Source organism: Diachasmimorpha longicaudata, chromosome 5 (assembly GCF_034640455.1).
Source record: "Diachasmimorpha longicaudata isolate KC_UGA_2023 chromosome 5, iyDiaLong2, whole genome shotgun sequence".
Lineage (NCBI taxonomy): Eukaryota > Metazoa > Arthropoda > Insecta > Hymenoptera > Braconidae > Diachasmimorpha > Diachasmimorpha longicaudata.
The window spans coordinates 3,872,766-3,892,042 of NC_087229.1; the positions used below are offsets into that span (position 1 = coordinate 3,872,766).

The 19,277-nt window shown below is 36.9% G+C and overlaps 3 protein-coding genes across 5 annotated transcripts; all 3 read right to left on the reverse strand.

The window, feature by feature from the left end:
• Positions 1-1,860: 1,860 nt before the first annotated feature.
• On the reverse strand, positions 1,861-5,001 carry LOC135163144 (uncharacterized). Its single transcript, XM_064122364.1, has 5 exons — positions 4,737-5,001; positions 3,977-4,538; positions 3,322-3,768; positions 2,711-2,869; positions 1,861-2,608 (listed from the first exon to the last, which is right to left on the reverse strand). Exons 1-5 carry the CDS (start codon positions 4,854-4,856, stop codon positions 2,388-2,390), a joined length of 1,509 nt encoding a protein of 502 aa, XP_063978434.1. The 5' UTR covers positions 4,857-5,001; the 3' UTR covers positions 1,861-2,387.
• An 871-nt stretch (positions 5,002-5,872) lies between these two features.
• Positions 5,873-10,464, reverse strand: LOC135163143 (glutamyl aminopeptidase). Of its 2 annotated transcripts, XM_064122363.1 has the most exons (5): positions 9,739-9,864; positions 9,018-9,197; positions 7,687-8,948; positions 6,874-7,590; positions 5,873-6,744 (listed from the first exon to the last, which is right to left on the reverse strand). In XM_064122363.1, exons 2-5 carry the CDS (start codon positions 9,115-9,117, stop codon positions 6,013-6,015), a joined length of 2,811 nt encoding a protein of 936 aa, XP_063978433.1. In that variant the 5' UTR covers positions 9,118-9,197; positions 9,739-9,864; the 3' UTR covers positions 5,873-6,012. The 2 variants fall into 2 exon arrangements, with proteins under 2 accessions (XP_063978433.1, XP_063978432.1); XM_064122362.1 differs by lacking the exon at positions 9,018-9,197 and having other exon boundaries at positions 9,739-10,464.
• Positions 10,465-11,699: 1,235 nt separating this feature from the next.
• On the reverse strand, positions 11,700-19,200 carry LOC135163142 (acyl-CoA Delta-9 desaturase-like). 2 transcript variants are annotated; one of them, XM_064122360.1, is made up of 5 exons: positions 19,046-19,200; positions 14,076-14,336; positions 13,695-13,825; positions 13,216-13,604; positions 11,700-12,658 (listed from the first exon to the last, which is right to left on the reverse strand). In XM_064122360.1, the coding sequence occupies exons 2-5, from the start codon at positions 14,323-14,325 to the stop codon at positions 12,304-12,306; spliced, it is 1,125 nt and encodes a 374-aa protein (XP_063978430.1). In that variant the 5' UTR covers positions 14,326-14,336; positions 19,046-19,200; the 3' UTR covers positions 11,700-12,303. The 2 variants fall into 2 exon arrangements, with proteins under 2 accessions (XP_063978430.1, XP_063978429.1); XM_064122359.1 differs by lacking the exon at positions 19,046-19,200 and adding an exon at positions 18,126-18,339.
• Positions 19,201-19,277: the final 77 nt, after the last annotated feature.

Genomic DNA, 19,277 nt, shown 5'->3' on the forward strand with positions numbered 1-19,277 from the left:
ACACGTCCTCTTCTTCCGAATTATGTTTCCAAACCAATAAATTCGACAATTCATCCCACTCTCTCGTCTCTCATTCGTTGGTTTTATTCGTTCATGCAGAATGCCCGATCATTTTGAACATTGTTGCCCAAGTGTACCACTTTTGGCAAAGAAATGGGATGTGCTTATTTGTGGTCCATTGATCTTCCTCTGAAAGGCTGGCAACGTCACAGCTCAATATGTATGTTGTCACCCATAAAGCCCAGAGTGAGGGTAAATACTGGCGGACAAATGGGAAGAGATAATTTGTAAACACAAAAATAATCGAGTCTAGTGAATGCGCATCGCTTACCCTCACTGATAATATCGTCTTCCAATGATAAAAATGTGGAGAGGAATTGTGGCGAGGGTATGACTACGATTGAAATTAATTTTGTCGGGGGATTCAAAGGTAATTAGGTCACAGAAAGAGAATTTTTTCTTACGCTTCGATAACAACGTCTTTATCACTGGGAATTCGGATGAATCAAAAGCTGAGGTTAATTCGTGTTTTCTCAATATTTATAATAATAATACATCTGAAAAGCCTTAAAATACTTCACACGTTTCTAATATCTAATCTCAAATACGGAAATAATTATTTATCCGCTGGTGATATCAAAGGGCCCGCGGTATAAGAAACGATTTCTTGAAATATTCCACTCATATCACCTCTGAATTGTTTTCCCAAATTTTCCAAATGTTTATATTATCCACTTTATTTTATTTAAAAAATTTTTTGTTCGTTGCACTTTCGACGTGAATTTAATGAAAATAAGAAACGTTATCAATAATTAGCGAAATGCAATAGGTTTGGTTAGCAATTACATTGAATCCTCTAGACTTCTCTGAAATTATTGGCTTCAGCTGTAAAAAAAAAAAACAGAGTTATCCGGTTCTCGCTCCCGAAATTATCGATATCCAGAAGGTTAATGGGCCATTGACGCTGAAATGAAGTAAATTGATTGAATAAAATATTTATTCGGGTTGATCGGTGAAGCCCCGGGGGCTCACCATGACGACGATTGAACCTGTCGCCGCTTGATGATGGGTTAATTGATCATCACTCACTCCAAACCGAGTCGAAATGTCAATTTCCATTCATCCAATCCGCTATCGTATATCAATGTCACAAAATGTCCAGTTGTTATCAATTAAGGGTAATAATCAGCACCACGAGGAAAGGGTGGGTCATATCAACTTCCTAAGATAGAATTCAAGGACAACGATACGGTATTTTCTTTACTTACTCGGCTCATGCCATCGGTGAACCTGTTGAAAATTGGTGTAAGTAGATTGATCGAAGAATTTGATTGATGTTAACAACGATTAGTATCTCGTGTAGAGAAATAATTTTCATTCATTCGATTTGATAAACCGAATTCTTCTATTAGTGTATTTATTATATTAGGGTTCACCAGCTGAATGAAGATGCAGAATTTTAACCGTAACATCAATTTTAGAAAGTTAAAAGGGGTAATTATAACTTTGTTACTGGGCCTAATGCATAGTTATGAGACATTTCACTGGATGAGTTCACTTTAATGGAGTGTTTTCCCTCTTTCCGGTATCTGGGTAGTTTTAAGTCCACTAAACCAGAAAAAAGTTCATTACTTTACCCCAGTTTTATATTTTCCTTTATCTCGCGGAAGTGGTAGGGCGAGGATAATTCAGGAACTCGACAACTTCCGGTTTATTTTTATTTTTTGTGAAGGGTGGATACCAGAGAATCTTATCTACTTCTCATTTTTATTTCTCGTGAGAGCATCACGTCATCGAATTCCAATGAATTGCGTGGGCTTCCTTTATTCATGTATTAATGGAATACAAAATCATACGACGTGACAAGTGAATTATAAATTTATATTGTAAATAATGAGCGTACAAAATTATAGTTTAACATTATTACATAATTTTCATGAATGATTTTTTTACATTGTAGTGAAATAACTTTCCATTTAGTTTATTAATATTCAGTCTTCCTAATTTTGACACGAAACCAAATTTGTTAGATTGACTTATAAGGAATAGTCTCGTGTCAAATTCATCGATAAAACTACGCGAAAAAAAACATTAAAAAATATATTTGGCAGAGAATTATATATATTACTAATATTTTCCATTGAAAATTCGTTGTTCATAAATTATTTAATGTCTCAACTCGGTTGGACATTAACAAGCAGACATGCCGAGTTCAAATAATTACGGGTACAATTATTTTTCAAGTCCGACAAATTTAATCCATTCCCTGAAACATTGTAATAATTATCTACCGAATTGTTGGCAAAGTTCAGCTGCATTTAAAGTGATTCAATTTTTATCGGTCCCTTTTCTGTGTAAATTTTAATGAAAATGTTCGTGTTATCTCTTTATTCAAAACCGATAATTCTTTTCTTCGGTGGTGGACATCCAGCGATGCCAAAAATTTCCGAACACACTTTTCCGACTCTCTCCCCAAGTTTGTTCGAATATTTCACAGCACTTTCATCGATCACAACGGGTTTCAAGTAACATCCCGTCTCCTCGGCCTCGCACGGGGCATAATGGTGCAGTAGAGCAATTTCCGGGTCTACCACGAGCTCTTTGAACTCTGGAAAAAAAAAACCAGTCGTCATTCTAGTCGTGCTGATGCAGCAGTTTTGCATTGAATTACATTCTATTATATTTTACGATCTTGATGTTTTTTTATTACCTCTTTGTGACGACATGGGTGAGCCCTCTCGGAACTCCCAGACATTGTAGCTACCTATTTCCACTGTGTCACGACCGCGAACGATATATCTACTTCTCTCTCGAGCTTCGTTGGGCTTTTTTAAACGCTTTGTTTTTGCTCTCGTGTAGAGATAAGGCACTGGCAAGGAGAAAATAAAATATTTCACAAACTTTTTTTCGGTTACGGGGGTGTCGTGGGGATTGATTAACCGCTGAGAGGATGAATTAGTTGTGTAGAAAAATTATGGTTTCGGAAAGAGGCCTTTTGTTCAGGTTGAATTAATTTATTTGCAGACAGTGAAGAAGGTTTACACGATAATATCATATTTTTTCGAGCATCAATTGATCTCGTGAGGCATTTATTCTCGTTGGGTAAATACGTTCGTTTAATAGAGAATTGTAGAGGCTTCTATATGCTATCAAGTGACGATTATTAATTTTGCAATTTTAAAAATTGAGGGAATTATTAAAAAATTGAAAAATAAGGTCAAAAATTCCTTAGAGTTAGTGGCTACAAGATAACAAATTAGAAGTTTGAACTTAGGAGCTAAAATACTTCCATTCGAAAGCCAAAAATGAAAAATAACTCACCTTTTCCCCGGGCACGTTCATCATCCTCGTACATAGTATAAAAATATACATTTTGAAATATAAATCCAGCGAATTCGTTGCGATCAGGTGATGAGTCAAGCTCCATGATGAGTTCTCGAATATTATCGTGTCGCCTTGGTACCAAAAACTCATCAACATCGAATGTTCCCACGTACTTGTATCCATCGTGATGAGTATTTCGATAAAGGCAGTCGTTCAATGCTGCTAGAAGACCCTCGTGACGGAGAGTTTGCTCGTAGACGTAGATCGATGGTAAAATCCAGTCGAGAACTGTCGCTGTTAACTTCAGTTTGTAGTGATCTAGGACTTTGTCAACATCCGGTGAGACTGATGAGTTGTATATGGTAAAGTGATCGATTCCCATCATTCTGTAGTACTCGAGGTACTCGATTAGTTCAAGGGGACGATCGAAATTGTGGTGTAATACTGGAATAATAATTTATTTTCTCACTTTGGGTTCAAAATTTGATTCACTCGTCGATATTTCCTGATATGAATATTAATAATTAGTGGAATAAAATTAAGTGGAGCCTGAAAATATTGAAATAGTCGTCCTGGATAGCCCAAAATTTGAAAATCATTGTACATAGATAAGAAACAAATCCGTATGTTGTCGTATAAAAATACAACTCACCTGGCACGCACACAGCAATCGAACCCCTCCCACCCTCATAAAGCTGGCTCAACCCCTCCTTCGGGTAATGGACATCAATGAATTGTCCATCAGCATTGTCTCCAATCCCCAGTGTTTCCGGGAGCTGTTTGAAATTATCGAAGAGCTCGTAATCATGCTCCCAGGAGTATGACAGATAGCAGATAACACAAAATGCTGAGTACTCGAGATCCCAGTGCTCATTCAATATCCTCACTTGAGCCGGTACCTTTTTTAATACAATGTTTCTTTGGCTGTTCTTGTACTGGAGAACGCATGTCAGTGTCTCCCTTTGAGTATTGGTTGGTAGTAAAGCTGTCACTATCAACGCTCCCCACGTTGTCTTATCGGCTTTTGAATACTTGATGATGATCTCGGGCCGGGTGTCCAAATATACTGAGTAAATATGGCCATTTATATTGGTCAAGGGAATCCATTTATCCCCTTCTGCGATCGTCCGCTCGGACATGTACTGTAATTCCCGGTCTATAATGTCGGCTATGCTGTCTTGTAACGCGTAAATTTCCTGGATTTTTTTAACTCTCTGAAGAATTAAATGATGAAATTTTTTTTAGAAGCATTCTAGTGACAGACTGGGAAAAATAATTCCATAAAAATTATTCGGTGTAAAATAACTCAAATATTTGAATTTTTTTTTAATTTTCTGATACGAAAAAAGATATTCAATAAAAATTAGGTGACAACTGTGGAAAAATTCCGTATGACAATAACTTTCACTCACGGATTTTCCGAAGGTCAATACAATCACGATAACAAAACCAAGAAATATTAATGCTCTCTTCCAACATCTATACATCGTCCGTCTAGAAATTCCTCCATGATGGAATTGTTGATAGCTCATATTCGCCTTTACGGTAGTCACGTGCTATTCAATACGACAGTTTCCCGGCACTTGGGGGTTGGTCATTTTTACAACTGAGAATGTAATTTTTTTAGCTACGAAAAATTACATTTAATACACAGAGAATCACACAAGCGACTGATAGGGCACGAAATTTTCGTTATCTGTGAGAGCTTGAGATAAGAATTCATGACGTACTACTTACTTTGTACTGACAATGAGAGTGGAGTTATGACAATGGTTTATGTTTCACTTGTTGAATATTAAGAGAATACTAATTGGAAACTGAAGACTGTGGACATGGAGGGTATGTGCCGGAAAAATGAGGCCAATGCCGATATAAATATTCGATGAATAAATACTATGCTATTTATCATCTTCTCACTTTCGTCTTTATTCAAATCAGTAAATTAATTAATTAATATTTTTTACATTTCTAATCAGATGCTCGTCTGGCTTCTCGTGGCCATGTGCTATGTACCTATGTGCACTCCTCTAATTATATTTTGTTTTCCCTGATTTACAAATTGCATCATTATAAACGCTCATTCGGGCAATAGAAAAATCTCTTCATCTATTGCTAAGAATTTGAAAAATACATTTTTCTGCTTTCGTTTGGGCGGCTGGATCCCAATTGTTGTTATGAAAGAGAACCGAAAAAGAACGGAATAATCGGCTAGAAACTGGACTTTTTGTTCTACGTCAGTGGCGACTTTGAATTACCTTTTTTCTTCAAGTATTGGAGGGATATCAATATTTCAGGGAGATGAATTTCAAAGAATGCAGAAACCAGTGGCCAACAGGGACCAAAAATATTAATTTTTCAATGTCCACCAAGAGCTTTAGAATCTTTCTTTTTTTCTCAGTTAAAGAACACCCATAAATTTGATGTCCATCCTCGTTTTTTGAATGAACTGACGGCTAATGACTGAATCACCAGCCTTTATAAATTTATGAATTATCACATTCCGCTCCCCCTTTTCGAAATAAAATAGACTTGAAAAATACACTCAACATCAATAGAAATATTAAATTTATTGCTCATTAATTTACAAAAATTACAAAATATTCAATGGCAATACAGAAAATAACGTGACTTCATAAATTTGGTAGAATCAAACTCATACTTATTCGAAAATCTTTCAACAAAATCCTATCACTTGGTAACAGAATCCAACCACCTGTCAATTATCTCAGCATTACTCTTCACCCATTTGATATTATTAGCGACAGTCTCAAGAGCCCTTGCCCTGTAAGCTTTGCCAGCCCCCGCCTCCGGATACTTATCGAAGAAAGCCCTCAACTCTTGTAGTTTAATATCAGTAGCGAAGGAAGCTACAATTCCAGGCACCAATTGTCCCAAATATCTGTCATTAAGAGTGTAACGTTTCACCAAAAACTCCCAGTTCTCCCTAACCCAGTCCCAGACTAGAGGATTACCAACGGGATTCCTAGAGATTGCGAGAAGGCACCCGAAAGTATCCTGAGATCTCACGTACTTCTCGTCAACAGCTATTCCAATGAATTTATTCAAAAGCCATTTAGACTGGACTGCAGCGAGTCCTCGTTGGAGATTTAGTTTCTCACTGGCATCAGTCTCCTCAATAAATCTTTGGAACATGATATTCCACTCAGTCTCTTTGCCAACATGACTCATTCCATACTTGTAGATCGCCTCCCTGATGTCTGGATGAGGTCTCACATCTTCTATATCATCAATCCACTTCTTGAAAATTACACCAGCGTCGTCGAGGCATTCAGTGTGTCCCACACCGCAGGCAAAATGTAGTACCGATGATCTCAGTCGACGTGTGTCATGATCTTCGAATCCATCCACTCGCCAGGTGACATCGTGATATGTAATGTCTACCAGTTTCCTGAGGTATTGCTGAAAAATTAGAGTTACACAAGATTATAGAATTAACTGCATATGAAATCTTCGTGAGTTTGGGATAACATTGGATCAACCAAAACATTAATTCTGAGTGAAATCCTGGAAATGGAGGAGTACACTTACCCTGTACTTTGGCAGGACATCAGTCGACCCAAGGAGATTGTCGATAGTCCTCAACTTGACAGCAGCAACTCTCCATGGTGTGGCGGCCTGCTCCTTGTCAAGATAAGATGTCATTCTCAAGGCAATGGTGTAGTCCAACTGACAGGCATGAGCTAGACTGAAGGCGTCTTCGATGAGGCTCGTTCTGTCAGAAATGGACAGCCTCTTGTGACGAGTTTGCAGTACTTCGACGAATGAATTCCATTCTTGAACGTCATAATTGACCCTGTAATAACCCACCTGATCGTGATTGAACTTCACCCACTCAACTGGTTCTGACAATTTGAATTCGAGTTTAGCGGCATCTTTGTCGAACCAAATTAAAGTTGAAACTGCGTTCTTATCAGTTACGTATGTGATTGGAATTGTCCATTTGTAACCGTAATCAGACTCTGTGGGATCGTATTTAGCGTCTGGATCGGCTAGGAATCTTTTCTGCGTGAGGGTGAAAGTCGTACCATTTCTGGTCACATTCACCACCGGAAAGCCCATTTGCCTTGTCCAGGTATCCATTATCGCTGTGATGTTTATGTTATTTCCCGCTGCTGTCTGCAGAATTCTGAATAGATCAGCTGTCTCGGCGTTGAGGTATGCGAATTGATTTAGGTACGTTGTTACGCCCCAGTTGAAGGTTTCCGGCCCAATGAAGTTGTCCAACATCCGGAGAACTGAGGCACCCTGGAAATTATGTCATTTAAATAGTTTGTTGTCTTATAAGTGACAAGGTCTTGAGATCAACTGACTTTCTTTTCTGGATTTTACTTCTGAACTCACCTTACTGTACGTTATCACATCGAAAATAGCAGTAATCTCATCAGGATTAGCAACAGTTTGCACAATAGGATGTGAACTGAGTTTGGCATCAGTGATAAAAACCGGATGAAGTGCCTCGGGTAGAAATCTATTCATAACTCCCCAATCTGGTAGAATGGCATCAGCACTTTTGTACTGCATGTAACTTGCGAATCCCTCGTTCAGCCACAAATCGTGCCACCAGCCCATCGTCACCAGATTACCAAACCACATATGAGCAAATTCATGAGCAATCACCTGAACTATACCTTCTTGATCAGCAGTGGAGCTTGTCTTTTGATCGTAAAGAAGTCTCGCCTCTCTGTAGGTGATGAGTCCCCAGTTCTCCATAGCGCCAGATACAAAATCTGGAATGGCAGCCATGTCCAGTTTGGGTAGAGGATAATCAATTCTGAAGAGTTTCGTGTAAAATTCAATTATCTTGACTCCAATGTCCAGTGCAAAAGCTGCTTTATCTTTTTGTGCTCTAGTTGTGTAGACACTTATGGGAAATGTCTCGCTCTCGTTGAGCTTTCTTGCTGGTGCTGATACAGAGACAAAATCACTGACAATGAAGCAAATGAGGTACGTTGACATTGGTACACTCTTGGCGAATGTCACTGTTGTGAGACCCAATTCGGGTTTGTTCATAACACTACTCTCGGCGTTCATACTTGAAAGGGCGTGATAACCGTCACCCGTTGGATAAACAAGTTTAACCTTGAATGGGGCCTTGAATGATGGCTCGTCGAAGCAGGGAAATGCCCTTCTGGCGTACGTTGGCTCGAATTTTGAAGTGGCTATCACTTTATTGTGGCCATGCTCATCCTTGTAGCGACTTGCGTAGAAGCCAACAATTTTGTCCGGCTGCAGGGCGCCCTCAAAATCAAATGCCAGCTGGTACATGCCATAGGGGATGTCCTCGTTGAACGTTACCACTAGCTCCTCAAGAGCTTCAACAGTGTATCTGTCCTTTATTGGTATATCGTAGTTTGCTTGACGGTCGTAGGTCGTCATGCTAGCTTTTGTTATGTTTAGGTCCTTCTGGTGAAGGGCTATGTAATTCCTCTTAGATTTCACCTGGATTGTAATTGTCACATTCCCTGAGAAAGTCCCTTTGGCCAGGTCTGGGTGGAGGTAGAGATCATACTCAATGGGTGTGACATCCGGTGATAAACGAAATCTAATTTCCGTTGATTGATCTTTTGATGTCATCCTTGAGTAGGCTTGGGGAATGCCTGAATCTGCAAAATCATTTGGTTTGTTATTTTTTTTTTAGCATTTCTTGGTTCTTGTCAGTTGGTGAAACGTACCAATATGGGGGTAATTGGTTCCACGAATCGTCGAGAATTTTTGCAAGCGAAATAATCTAGGTATTTGATATGCTAATCGCTGCCATGAGCGATAAGACATTGTATTTCAAACCGGTGGTAAATACTTTCTGTCGCAATAACTATTGATAATTTTTCTTCAATTAGAACTTTCCCATTTATCTAGAAGAGAAAAAGTATTCAGACAATGGTGAGCAAGGGGGTCGATTGTATTTTCGATAATTTACGAACCGCAGAGTCGATTCCCAATTTTTTTTTTCTTTTCGTTTCAAAGTTGTTTATTCAAAGTCGACGATTATTTTTAGTTTATCGACATTGCATCGTTTGAGCGGAAGATATCGACCACTGAATACGACCGGTTTTATTTTACTTGCTGCTATTGTCAATTGCTAGAAGAAATTAGTTTTATTTCCGAAGAATTGTGAATCCAAGGGGTCAAAGCCTCGTATCACTTCGCCACTCGTCACAAAAGGGTTCTCTTGTCGATTTTTGATAATTTGCGAATCGCAGAGTAAATTTTCGTAGTATTTTTTTGGTCCAAAGTCCCCTTTCCAATCTTCAAAATGAACTTGGATTCACTAAAATCGCGTCATTGCAACGCGAGATATCGACAATTGGATTTTATTATATTCCTTGGATCTAATGAAATGATTTGTTTTGATTGCAAATGAGTGGCGAATTCTACACGTTAAAAATCTCTTACCGTGAGCTGATGTTATCGATGATTGCGTGATAATCAATAGTGCAATCGTCAGAATGCACATTAGCCCAAGAACAGTGCAGAAACAGGATATGCAGACAAAAGCTGGTGAATCTAATTGATTTTTTCTAATGAAATTTTGCGTGCGAGAACGACCAGCGACTTTACCACAACAGTCCCTCGGTACTGGTGTCATGTGACCCATATCAGTCATGGCTGTATTGCGCAGGCGTTGGAATTCAGGATGTATGCGCGCTATTTTTTTGAATCAAACAGGTCGACTTAAATATCTTCAGGCAGTGAAAATAAATTTTTTTCTTTTCACATGATTCTTCTCTAGTCAACAGTGCACAGTCCCTTGAATATTTCACGTGTATTGACCAATTAGTCAATATTGTTCCAGTGTTATTGTTTAATCTGGTGAAATAGTGTTTGAAAATATCGGTTTAAACAAATAGGAAACCTTAAATCACGTAACTGGCGCGAATAAATACAGGTACTTTCTATGTTATTACACTCGGGGTAAGAGAACACGTACTGTTCCAAGGCGAGGCTGACTTGGCGCTGTCGACCTGAGTCCACTATACGACAAGTTCGATTAAAATGTTTCCCCTCTTCACAACCTCTTGACTTTCTCCCGGGTCCAAAGGAAAAATTCAAAACTCAGATAAACTCTCATTGTCTCGATATTTCGTCAACTAGGTGGTACGATATCACGGATATGCGACGAAGAACTAAATTGATGACAAGTTGGAAATATGAACTCGACTCGATGACTCCCATTCAAATGTTTAAGCATCACCGGTGTAATTGGAACGAATTGAATAATTGGGTGGGGCAGTGGGGGGTGTCAATGGGCTGATTCCCCGGCATTCCTCGATAATTCGAATTATTCTGCGTTTCATTTTACGGAGATAACGGTGCTTCATTAATGATGAGGATTATCAGGGGTGGGGGGTGAATTGAACGGCGTAAAGGGAAGATCGGAATTTCAGACGACTTTTGTAGGAATTTTCGAGACGATCAGAAACGTCGGGATAAAATGAAAATTATTCTGAATTTTTAATTAGATTATTGCCCCAGGGGTTAATTTTTATCTTCTTAGGATTATAATTAGCGTGTTTACGCACCTTTTGGGGTGGATTTCCGGCCTTCCACGTTGAGAAATAGTTAATGAAGAAAAATTCGACAAAACATCATTTGCAATGACCCTCAAATTAAGATCAATCAGTGAAAATTTATTATGATGAAGCCAGAAGTAAATAACCCAATTACGCCCTCGCGATACGTAATTAGGGTTAATCATACGTCTTATTGAATATGTAGTGGTACTATCCCTAGGTGATGCGTATAGTATTATCACGTATTCTCCACCAAATATTGTTCGAACAATACCAAGCATTTGTTCTCCAGTCACGAACGATTGACTGTACTCAGAATATAAATATTTAATCTTTACGGTCATTGCGCAATAGTAAGAAACCCAAGATTTACATGGTTGTATCGTAAATTAGATAACCCACAGTGGTTTACGAAAAATTATTCGGTTTGAGGATGTGTTTGAGGAAATTTTTGTCAAGAAAATATTCAATAATTCACTGGACGACAATTATGAATAGAAATGCCACATCAGCAGACCTTGAGCTGTCACTAGCAACGTTGACTCAATTTTTGTCGACTTGTAGTTTTGTTGAATGACGAGAAATATTTCATGATGTGACAATCATTCAAAATATATGGAAATGTATAATTTAGATGCGGAGAGTGAAGTTTATTATATTTTATCTGCAATTTGTCAGCATTGGCTGAATGAATTCGATCAATTTTTTCCCCGTTTGAAAGATCGTTTTCTAAGTTTTAAAATGAACTCTGACTTATCCAATTCGATCCATTAGATCCGGAAGTATTTACAATTAAAGAAACGCCAGTTAAATTCTCTCGATAATTAACTAACTAAACGTAAATGCATTTGGTCGTAATAATAATTTATTCATAAATACAATGTAAACATTGAGATAAATGGGGTATAATCTGTGAGGAGAAACTGAATGTGGAGGAATAGACCACTAATTAATTACTGTCCACCTCCCGTTCCCCTATCTCCCTCTCTCATTCCCTCAATAAAGTAACTAGTCATTGACAATAAAAACAAAATAGTTCATGAGCGAAGCTCTCAGCAATACTCGAAGAGACTACGTATTTTCATTTAATCATAGTCTTGCCATGTCAATCACATTGACAGGATTTCACCAGCAGTTGTACAAAAAAATATTAATAAATTGTACAGGGGAAAAACAATATATGATTACGTATTAACGGAAGACCAATGAACTTTGAATCAATCAAACCCGTATTTAACGCACATCTGTTGCCTTTAGTCACGTATAAAATTGAATTGGAATATCACCACAAAGTCTCGTTAAAAAAAAATCACGCGAATATTTTCATCATTGGCCGTTCGTTTATTTTTTTTTTAACGATTCAGCCAAATGAAGATACAAAAAAAAAATGTCACTCGATAAGACGAAGAAATAGTCCATTCACTCGAGTTCATATTTATCATTATTTTTAATCACTCTTGTTGCTGATCTGCACATCCTGGATCTCCTCTTGTGACATATCAGCATCACCCCAGCCCCATATTGCCCCCTCGTGTGAATGTTCGTGATCATTTTGCTGCTGTATTCTCGTACCATCACCAGTTCTGGCAGCACGTTTTTCAATCATTGTGATTGGCACTGTCTTGAGGTCATAAGCTTGTCCAATTGACGCAAAAAAGTCAATGAAAGCAGTTGTAAAATTAGCACGATAATCACCAAGCTCAGCTGCTTTGTAATCCCAGGGAAAAACGTGATGATAATTGTGCCAGCCTTCGCCAAATGCACCAAGTGCTATTTTGAAACTGTCGGTTGGACTTATGGATCTGTTAATAAGAAATATAATTGTTAGAATAATCTTGGTTAGATGTGAATTTACCAAGGTTACGTTTGAAAGGTGAATGGTATTTCGAGATTGGACGGTGTGAAATGTTATTCTTGTTTGAATACTCAATTGTCGTGTCGGCTTTTATCCCAAATATTAGAGGTTGAATTTATTTTAACTTTGAAATTATGGGAGATATGTGTAATAAAAATATCCATTGACAGAGGCAGGTCTTTTGATCTTTCTCACAGCATTGGAGATCTATCGCGTTAATACCATCTACAACCCCTTGTACAACCCCGTGTATAGTGTCTCTACAATATTTTTTTTTTCAATAATTTATTTAACTATTAGCGACTAGCTCATGGATGAACATACACAACAGTTCAACTGAATTATTCAGGATTAATAATGAATATTTAATTGTTCTAATGAAACAACGTAATTTTGTAACAGTTATCGTGCCTCGTAAGGAGTAATCGAAGTATTCTATCGGTGTATTTATCGCTGAATGAATATTAATAACAATTTGAAGGTTTTTTTCGTTTGAGTACTCACTTGTCGTACGGCTTTGTTCCCCAAATGTGAGCGGCTGAATTCACAAGCCACGTGAGATTCAATGATAATGTGTATCTGAATACTGTTATGTACCAGGCGTACATAGGTCTCTCGTTCCAGAAGTATATGGGTATCCATGTGGGTATCAGAAAGCATATCAGTGGCATGAGAATGAGGTACAGTCTTCTCTGCCATACGACTATTGGATCTGATTCTAGATCACTCATGTCCACAGTTTTACCTTTGTTTATAACATCCGGATGTTTACGGACCAAGAGCCATCCCATGTGGGAGAAAAAGAAACCACGTTTTGCATTGTGGGGATCAGCGTCGGTGTCGGTGAACTTGTGATGCACCCGGTGATCTCTCACCCATTCGTAAATGTGGTTCTAAAATAATTCGATGATTTTATTTCACATTTTTGTTATTTATATTCAGTTAATGAATTTATTTGGTGTTTTTTTTATTTATTCACTTACCTGGAAGGCGAGGGTTTGGAAAATCATGAGGAGCAACCTCATTGGCCATTTTGCTTTGTATGCTCTGTGCGCCCAGAGCCTGTGAGCACCAGCTGTTATTCCAACTGCTGAAGACATTCCAATTAACCAAACTGAAAAAAAATTAAATATTAGAGAGAAAATTGACAAAATTGTCTCGAGCTTTAATGGGGAATTTCGTCGAGCCAGTGGTACGATTTCGATGAGTATCGTTTCATTTTGAAGATTGAAAAAATATCTTCGGAAATAAGATAAGAATCTAAATTTGCATCGTCACAGTCGAGTTATTTGCAATTTAAGAATATTGAGAATATTTGAGAATTTTCTGAATTTGCTGACGACTGGAGTGTTGGAGGTACTCACACATAAAAAATGTTGACCATTTTCCTCGGAAAAATAGTAGATAAGCCCCGTAAAGTGCAGCCGCGTGGAGGTATACGAATGCGATGACATTTCTCCAGACAATTTGCCATTTGTATTTTGATGGTTTTTGTGTTTTTTCTAGTGAACTTTTGGATAAACTTTCTACTTCAGGGGTTTTTTTACTCGCTTCAGCATTCTGCGATGCCTCGAGGAAGAGGGTCGCCGAACTGCCAAAGAGATTCGGTGCCATGGTTGGGAATACTGAAAATAACATTATTAATTCGTTAATTAGTTCACCCAACGTAATTTCCGATTCGTTTGTTGAGAATTTATCTTATAAAATCATCGGAATTCCATTTTAAATAAATTCTTCATAGTTTTCTATCGCATATCGAGAGAAATATTGGAGCACTGAAATTCAATTATCTTTTTTCGACATGAAAAATTATAAAAATAGTTTCTAGCAACAGAATGTCGTTAGAAGAGTATTTTTTGGTACTTTTTTGGTCTCCACAAAAAGAGTTATTGAGATAAAGTTCGTTATTTCCTCCCAAAATTGCAGAATATCTACAAAAATTGATATTTCGATGACTGAACGACCGAAATTAAACTCCGGGTAATAATCGATGATATGATTGTTACGAATCGTAATAATCAACGTGTCGGGCTCAATATGCGTCACAAACGCTCGCGCCAAAGTAAAAAAAAAATAGAATGACTGTCATTTGAAATTCACCGGTGCGATTATTTTTAAAAAACTCTAGAATTCTCGCAAACCGCGAATGTGAAAGGGAAATCGTTTAAAAGAGTTTGTTTTAATGACTCACTCGTTCCTGAGATTATTTCAATGTTTAGCGTTGCGGAGATGTTTCATTGAGACGCGCAGTACCGGTGACATATTTCGGAGGAGATGAATGAAATGTTGAAGTATCGCGAATTGAGACATATTCCGCAAAATAATTGCCGCATTTATTCATGGTCGGTTTAGATGCAAATGTATCGGTGCATAAATGGGTGACGGCACTACCAGAAACTGAAAACTTTATTGTACATTACAAACTGAGTGTTCTTTAGGTTCTGTAGAGGAGAAATTTGAAAAATATTGGGAAAATAAAATTTTTTTCATCCTTCGAAAATGTGAAATTAAATTTCTCGTAACAATAGAATTGAAATTGATAGCAGATATATAGGGGCAATACGGAAATATTCAAATACTCATAATTTACATTTCATGGATCAACATATTGACAATATAAAAAAACATCAAAGATTCCAACATTAAAAAAAAAAAATTCGAAAAGGAAAATTGGATTGATCGTTTCTATTTCAATGTAATCGTGTTGCACTTTCCTTCAATGTCCGATTAATATTGTAAATATTATTCATGAAAAACATGAGAGCAGTTGTAGGAAAAACCTGAAATCTCAATTTTCTAGAATTATAAAGATCAATGAGAAATTCCATGAATTTTATAAACAGTAATCAAGTTCGATCTTACCGCATTGAAAATGCAGATGACACTGGGATTACAATTTCAAGAAATTTTTAACAATGTAGTATAAACATTATTCATGAAAAACAGAAATAATCGATTGAAAAACCTGTTTCGTATAATATTTCTTAATTGATTGCAATCTCATCAGTTATTAGTTTTTTCATCTCAATGTTATAGGGATGATTGCAACAATTATTGCTTGAATCAAATCAGAAGTTATCCCACAATATTTACATTTTTCAATTAAATTTGAATATCTTAGAGACTATGTACTCTCCAATTTAGCAGAAATTTTCCGGTTTTAAAATTTATTAATTTACCTGAGATTCTCTACTCAATCCACAACAGGAATCAAGGAACGATCCTTCCGTTCTTTATTATTACCAATGAATAACAATATTCACTATCAATTATGGAACTATACACGAACTTCTAAATAAAAAATAACTTTCCGCTGATGGATTCTACGTTCTGTTCCGTAAAATGTCTTATTTGTTGGAGAAAAATTACGAAAGGATTTTTTTTTATTGAACTTTGGGGTTTTTTAACAATTTTTATTGAAATGTTCTGGCCGGTGCAGATCATGCGAATTGATTTCGCAATTTTTACTGAATGTTTCTCTCCGTGAACTTGAAATTTCAAGAGTAATTTTCAAACAGTGCACTACGTTCCACAGAGCTCTTCATTAAGGAGGGTTGAAGTGTAAATAGCTAGGAGAAAGGATGCCAACGGTACCTGCCACCTCTATTTTTCATCAGCTTTCTTTGTGTACGAGAGATAAAGTAAAATTCAATCACTGTCCCACATATTTTTACCGACATTATATTCTCAATCACTCAGTGATCAGCCGTTACAAATTATTACGAGTGATTGACGGTGAGAGCAAATTACCGGAATCGGTTAAATGGTCTCGGAGAAAGCTCGCTTTATCGATAAATGTTTATGAATGAAGCATGCAACAATTAGGTAATGACAGAGTTGAATGTCAATGTTGCATGCAGATCTGGGTGAAAAGGCACATGCGCAGAAGTTCAATGTAAATTACGGTACATTTCAATGAATTCAATCTCTCCGTCGAACATTGAAAGACGATATTCGGGATCGGTTAAATCATTGATTGAATATTTTTTCAATGTTTTTGGGAAGCTCATGGTCAAGCTCATTCATTTTCATGCTTTCATATGAAATTTGAATTATTGAAGTCGCTGGGGAGATATCGAAGCTCAAAAAAGACTCGGATCTTGTCTACTAGAACAAACTAGAACAAAAAAATCTTCAGAAAATAAATTGAAGGGGAGACAGCTTTAGAAGCTCTTTGGAAGATTTTTTTCCAATCTTTGCAATTTTATTGACGCTTGAACTTTTATTGATCCGCCTACTCGACTCGTAAATCGATTAATGAATTTTTCATCCCCGATTATCTTCTAAATAGTCCACAATTCTTTTTCTAAGGTCTTTCAAAATCGTCTCTGCAATTATTTAAAAAAAAATTTTGTGCACGAAAAAAAAATTTTAAGTGAAAATTAGACCTCCGGGGGAAAAACGAGGGACGAATGTTAGTTCTATCAGAAAAATTAGCCTCTCAAATCTAATTTTTAAAACAAAACTTAACCCGAAAAGTGGTTGATTGTCATTTTGTTCTACGTTTCGCCCTCTAGAGATCGAATTTTTATAAAAAATTTTTTTCCGTGTATCATCGATAAGCTCTTCGAAATTATTGTGCCAAAATTTATCCAAAAATTTCTCAAAAATATTCTGAGAATGAATATTTTTCTAAGCGGTTAATTACCTACTAACGCATTCCGCCTCTTTCTCTCCACATGTAGTCCACGGCAGTATAAAAACCACAATTTCTCGTGATTTTTTTTTTTTCATCTCAGTAAGAGTGTTCAAGATGAACGAATTGCACCGTAATATTTGAAACGAAACGGTACTCGTTGCCTACTCAATACCACGGGAATTTCGAGTAGTAGGGGAAAAGTGAAACGAGCGAGAAGGACGTTAACTGATGATTCTTGAGCGCAAGGAAGTGAGATGAAGTCTCTGTAGCGGTTCGTTGAAACATGTTCCATTGGTGAAGATCGAGGCCAATGGAGATTTTCAGGTCAACGAGAATATATTTATCCTGAGGACTAGATGCCGCGCAGTCACTAACCGCAATTTTTACTTTTTAATTAATGGTGAGGGTAAAACGGGCGACTTTTCACTTTTTTGCGATATGTAAAACATATCCTGACATCAATTTTTACAGATAAAATTTTATCAGCTGGACATTTCTCAGAAATCTTCCGAAGAATCATCAAAAGATCTTGGAAAGATCCTCCCACTGATTCAGAATGATTTTTTGAAAATGTTCTGAATTTTACTTTGAAAAATATTTTGAAAAAATTCGATTGACCACATTTCCAACTAAAAATTATCTCCCGAAGATCCTGTCAGGATTTTTTAGTCACCAGGAAAATCATCGAAAAATCTTTCAATGATTCTCATGAAGATTCCTGGAAGATCTTCGGCAGATCCTGCTTTCGAAGGGAAACTTTAAAAAGTTGTTTTACCTTCAAATTTCACTTGAATGTCACTCGTATTTGTCCATCCCACGTATGACTCGTTTGCAATAATTATACGTTTGTTTGTCCGACGTCTAGGGTAGTTAATGGTTATCTTTAGTCTGGGGTCCCTTATCACAAAGTTTTTACGAACGGTTTCAAGGGGTTTACTCGCACGTGTCGATAACAACGGAACGTATTTAGTCATAAAACTGCCAATTACTAGGAGGACATTTCTACTTTGTCGCTATTTATCATTTGTTTCCTCATGTTGAACGAAAATTACGAAGTGCAATTTCAACCGTCACACGTTAAGCGACTTTCGGTAATTCCTTTTTTTTTCACTTCCGTGGGAGAGAAGTAGACATTTATCGATTCCGTGAACAATGATGATTAGTAATGTCCGCTTACTTAACATTTTAGGTTACATGAAATGTGTGGTTTGAACATAGAACATGTTTTGTCATCGATTTAGTGCCAATTGACGGCAATTATTTTGAATTCAGTTGTTTATTTAATGATAACTCTTTTTTAATTCATTGACAAATATCACTGGTAGTTCACACTGTTGTCAACAATTTCTGTAAAATTAACAAAAACTAATTATCTGATCACAAAAATTATGATTATTTATTTTCATTAATTTGTTTGTCATTTAGAAATAATCAAATACCGAGATTGAGTGTGTCAGTACTCGTTAAATATTGAAAACAAAATTTTAAAAATTATTTTGGTTTTAATTTTTGGGGGAAATTTTCGTCTCAACTCAGATTCACCAATTGAAAGCCGCACTTATTGATTCGCTGATCGGCACCGGAATCCGGCAAAAGAATAATAAAAAATCATAATAATCTGCATGATTAACTTAATTTATTTATTCCTTTATTGAAAAAAATCGTGCTATTGAAAGTTGATAGAAACAAACTCACATGGTATTCGCCAGCCAGTCGAAATTCCTCGAAAATTTCCACGGAAATTAACCAAAAAAAAATTGAAAAATATTCAACTTCAAATCACCAACGACAAATATGCCCGTTCTGTTCGCGAGTTCACAAGGAAATACGGGGATGGATGAGCGTATGTCCCACTTATGGAGTTTCATGTTGCCCCCCCAGTTCATTTCTCACTGACCAAAACAGTTTACCCCCACCAGTGGGAGAA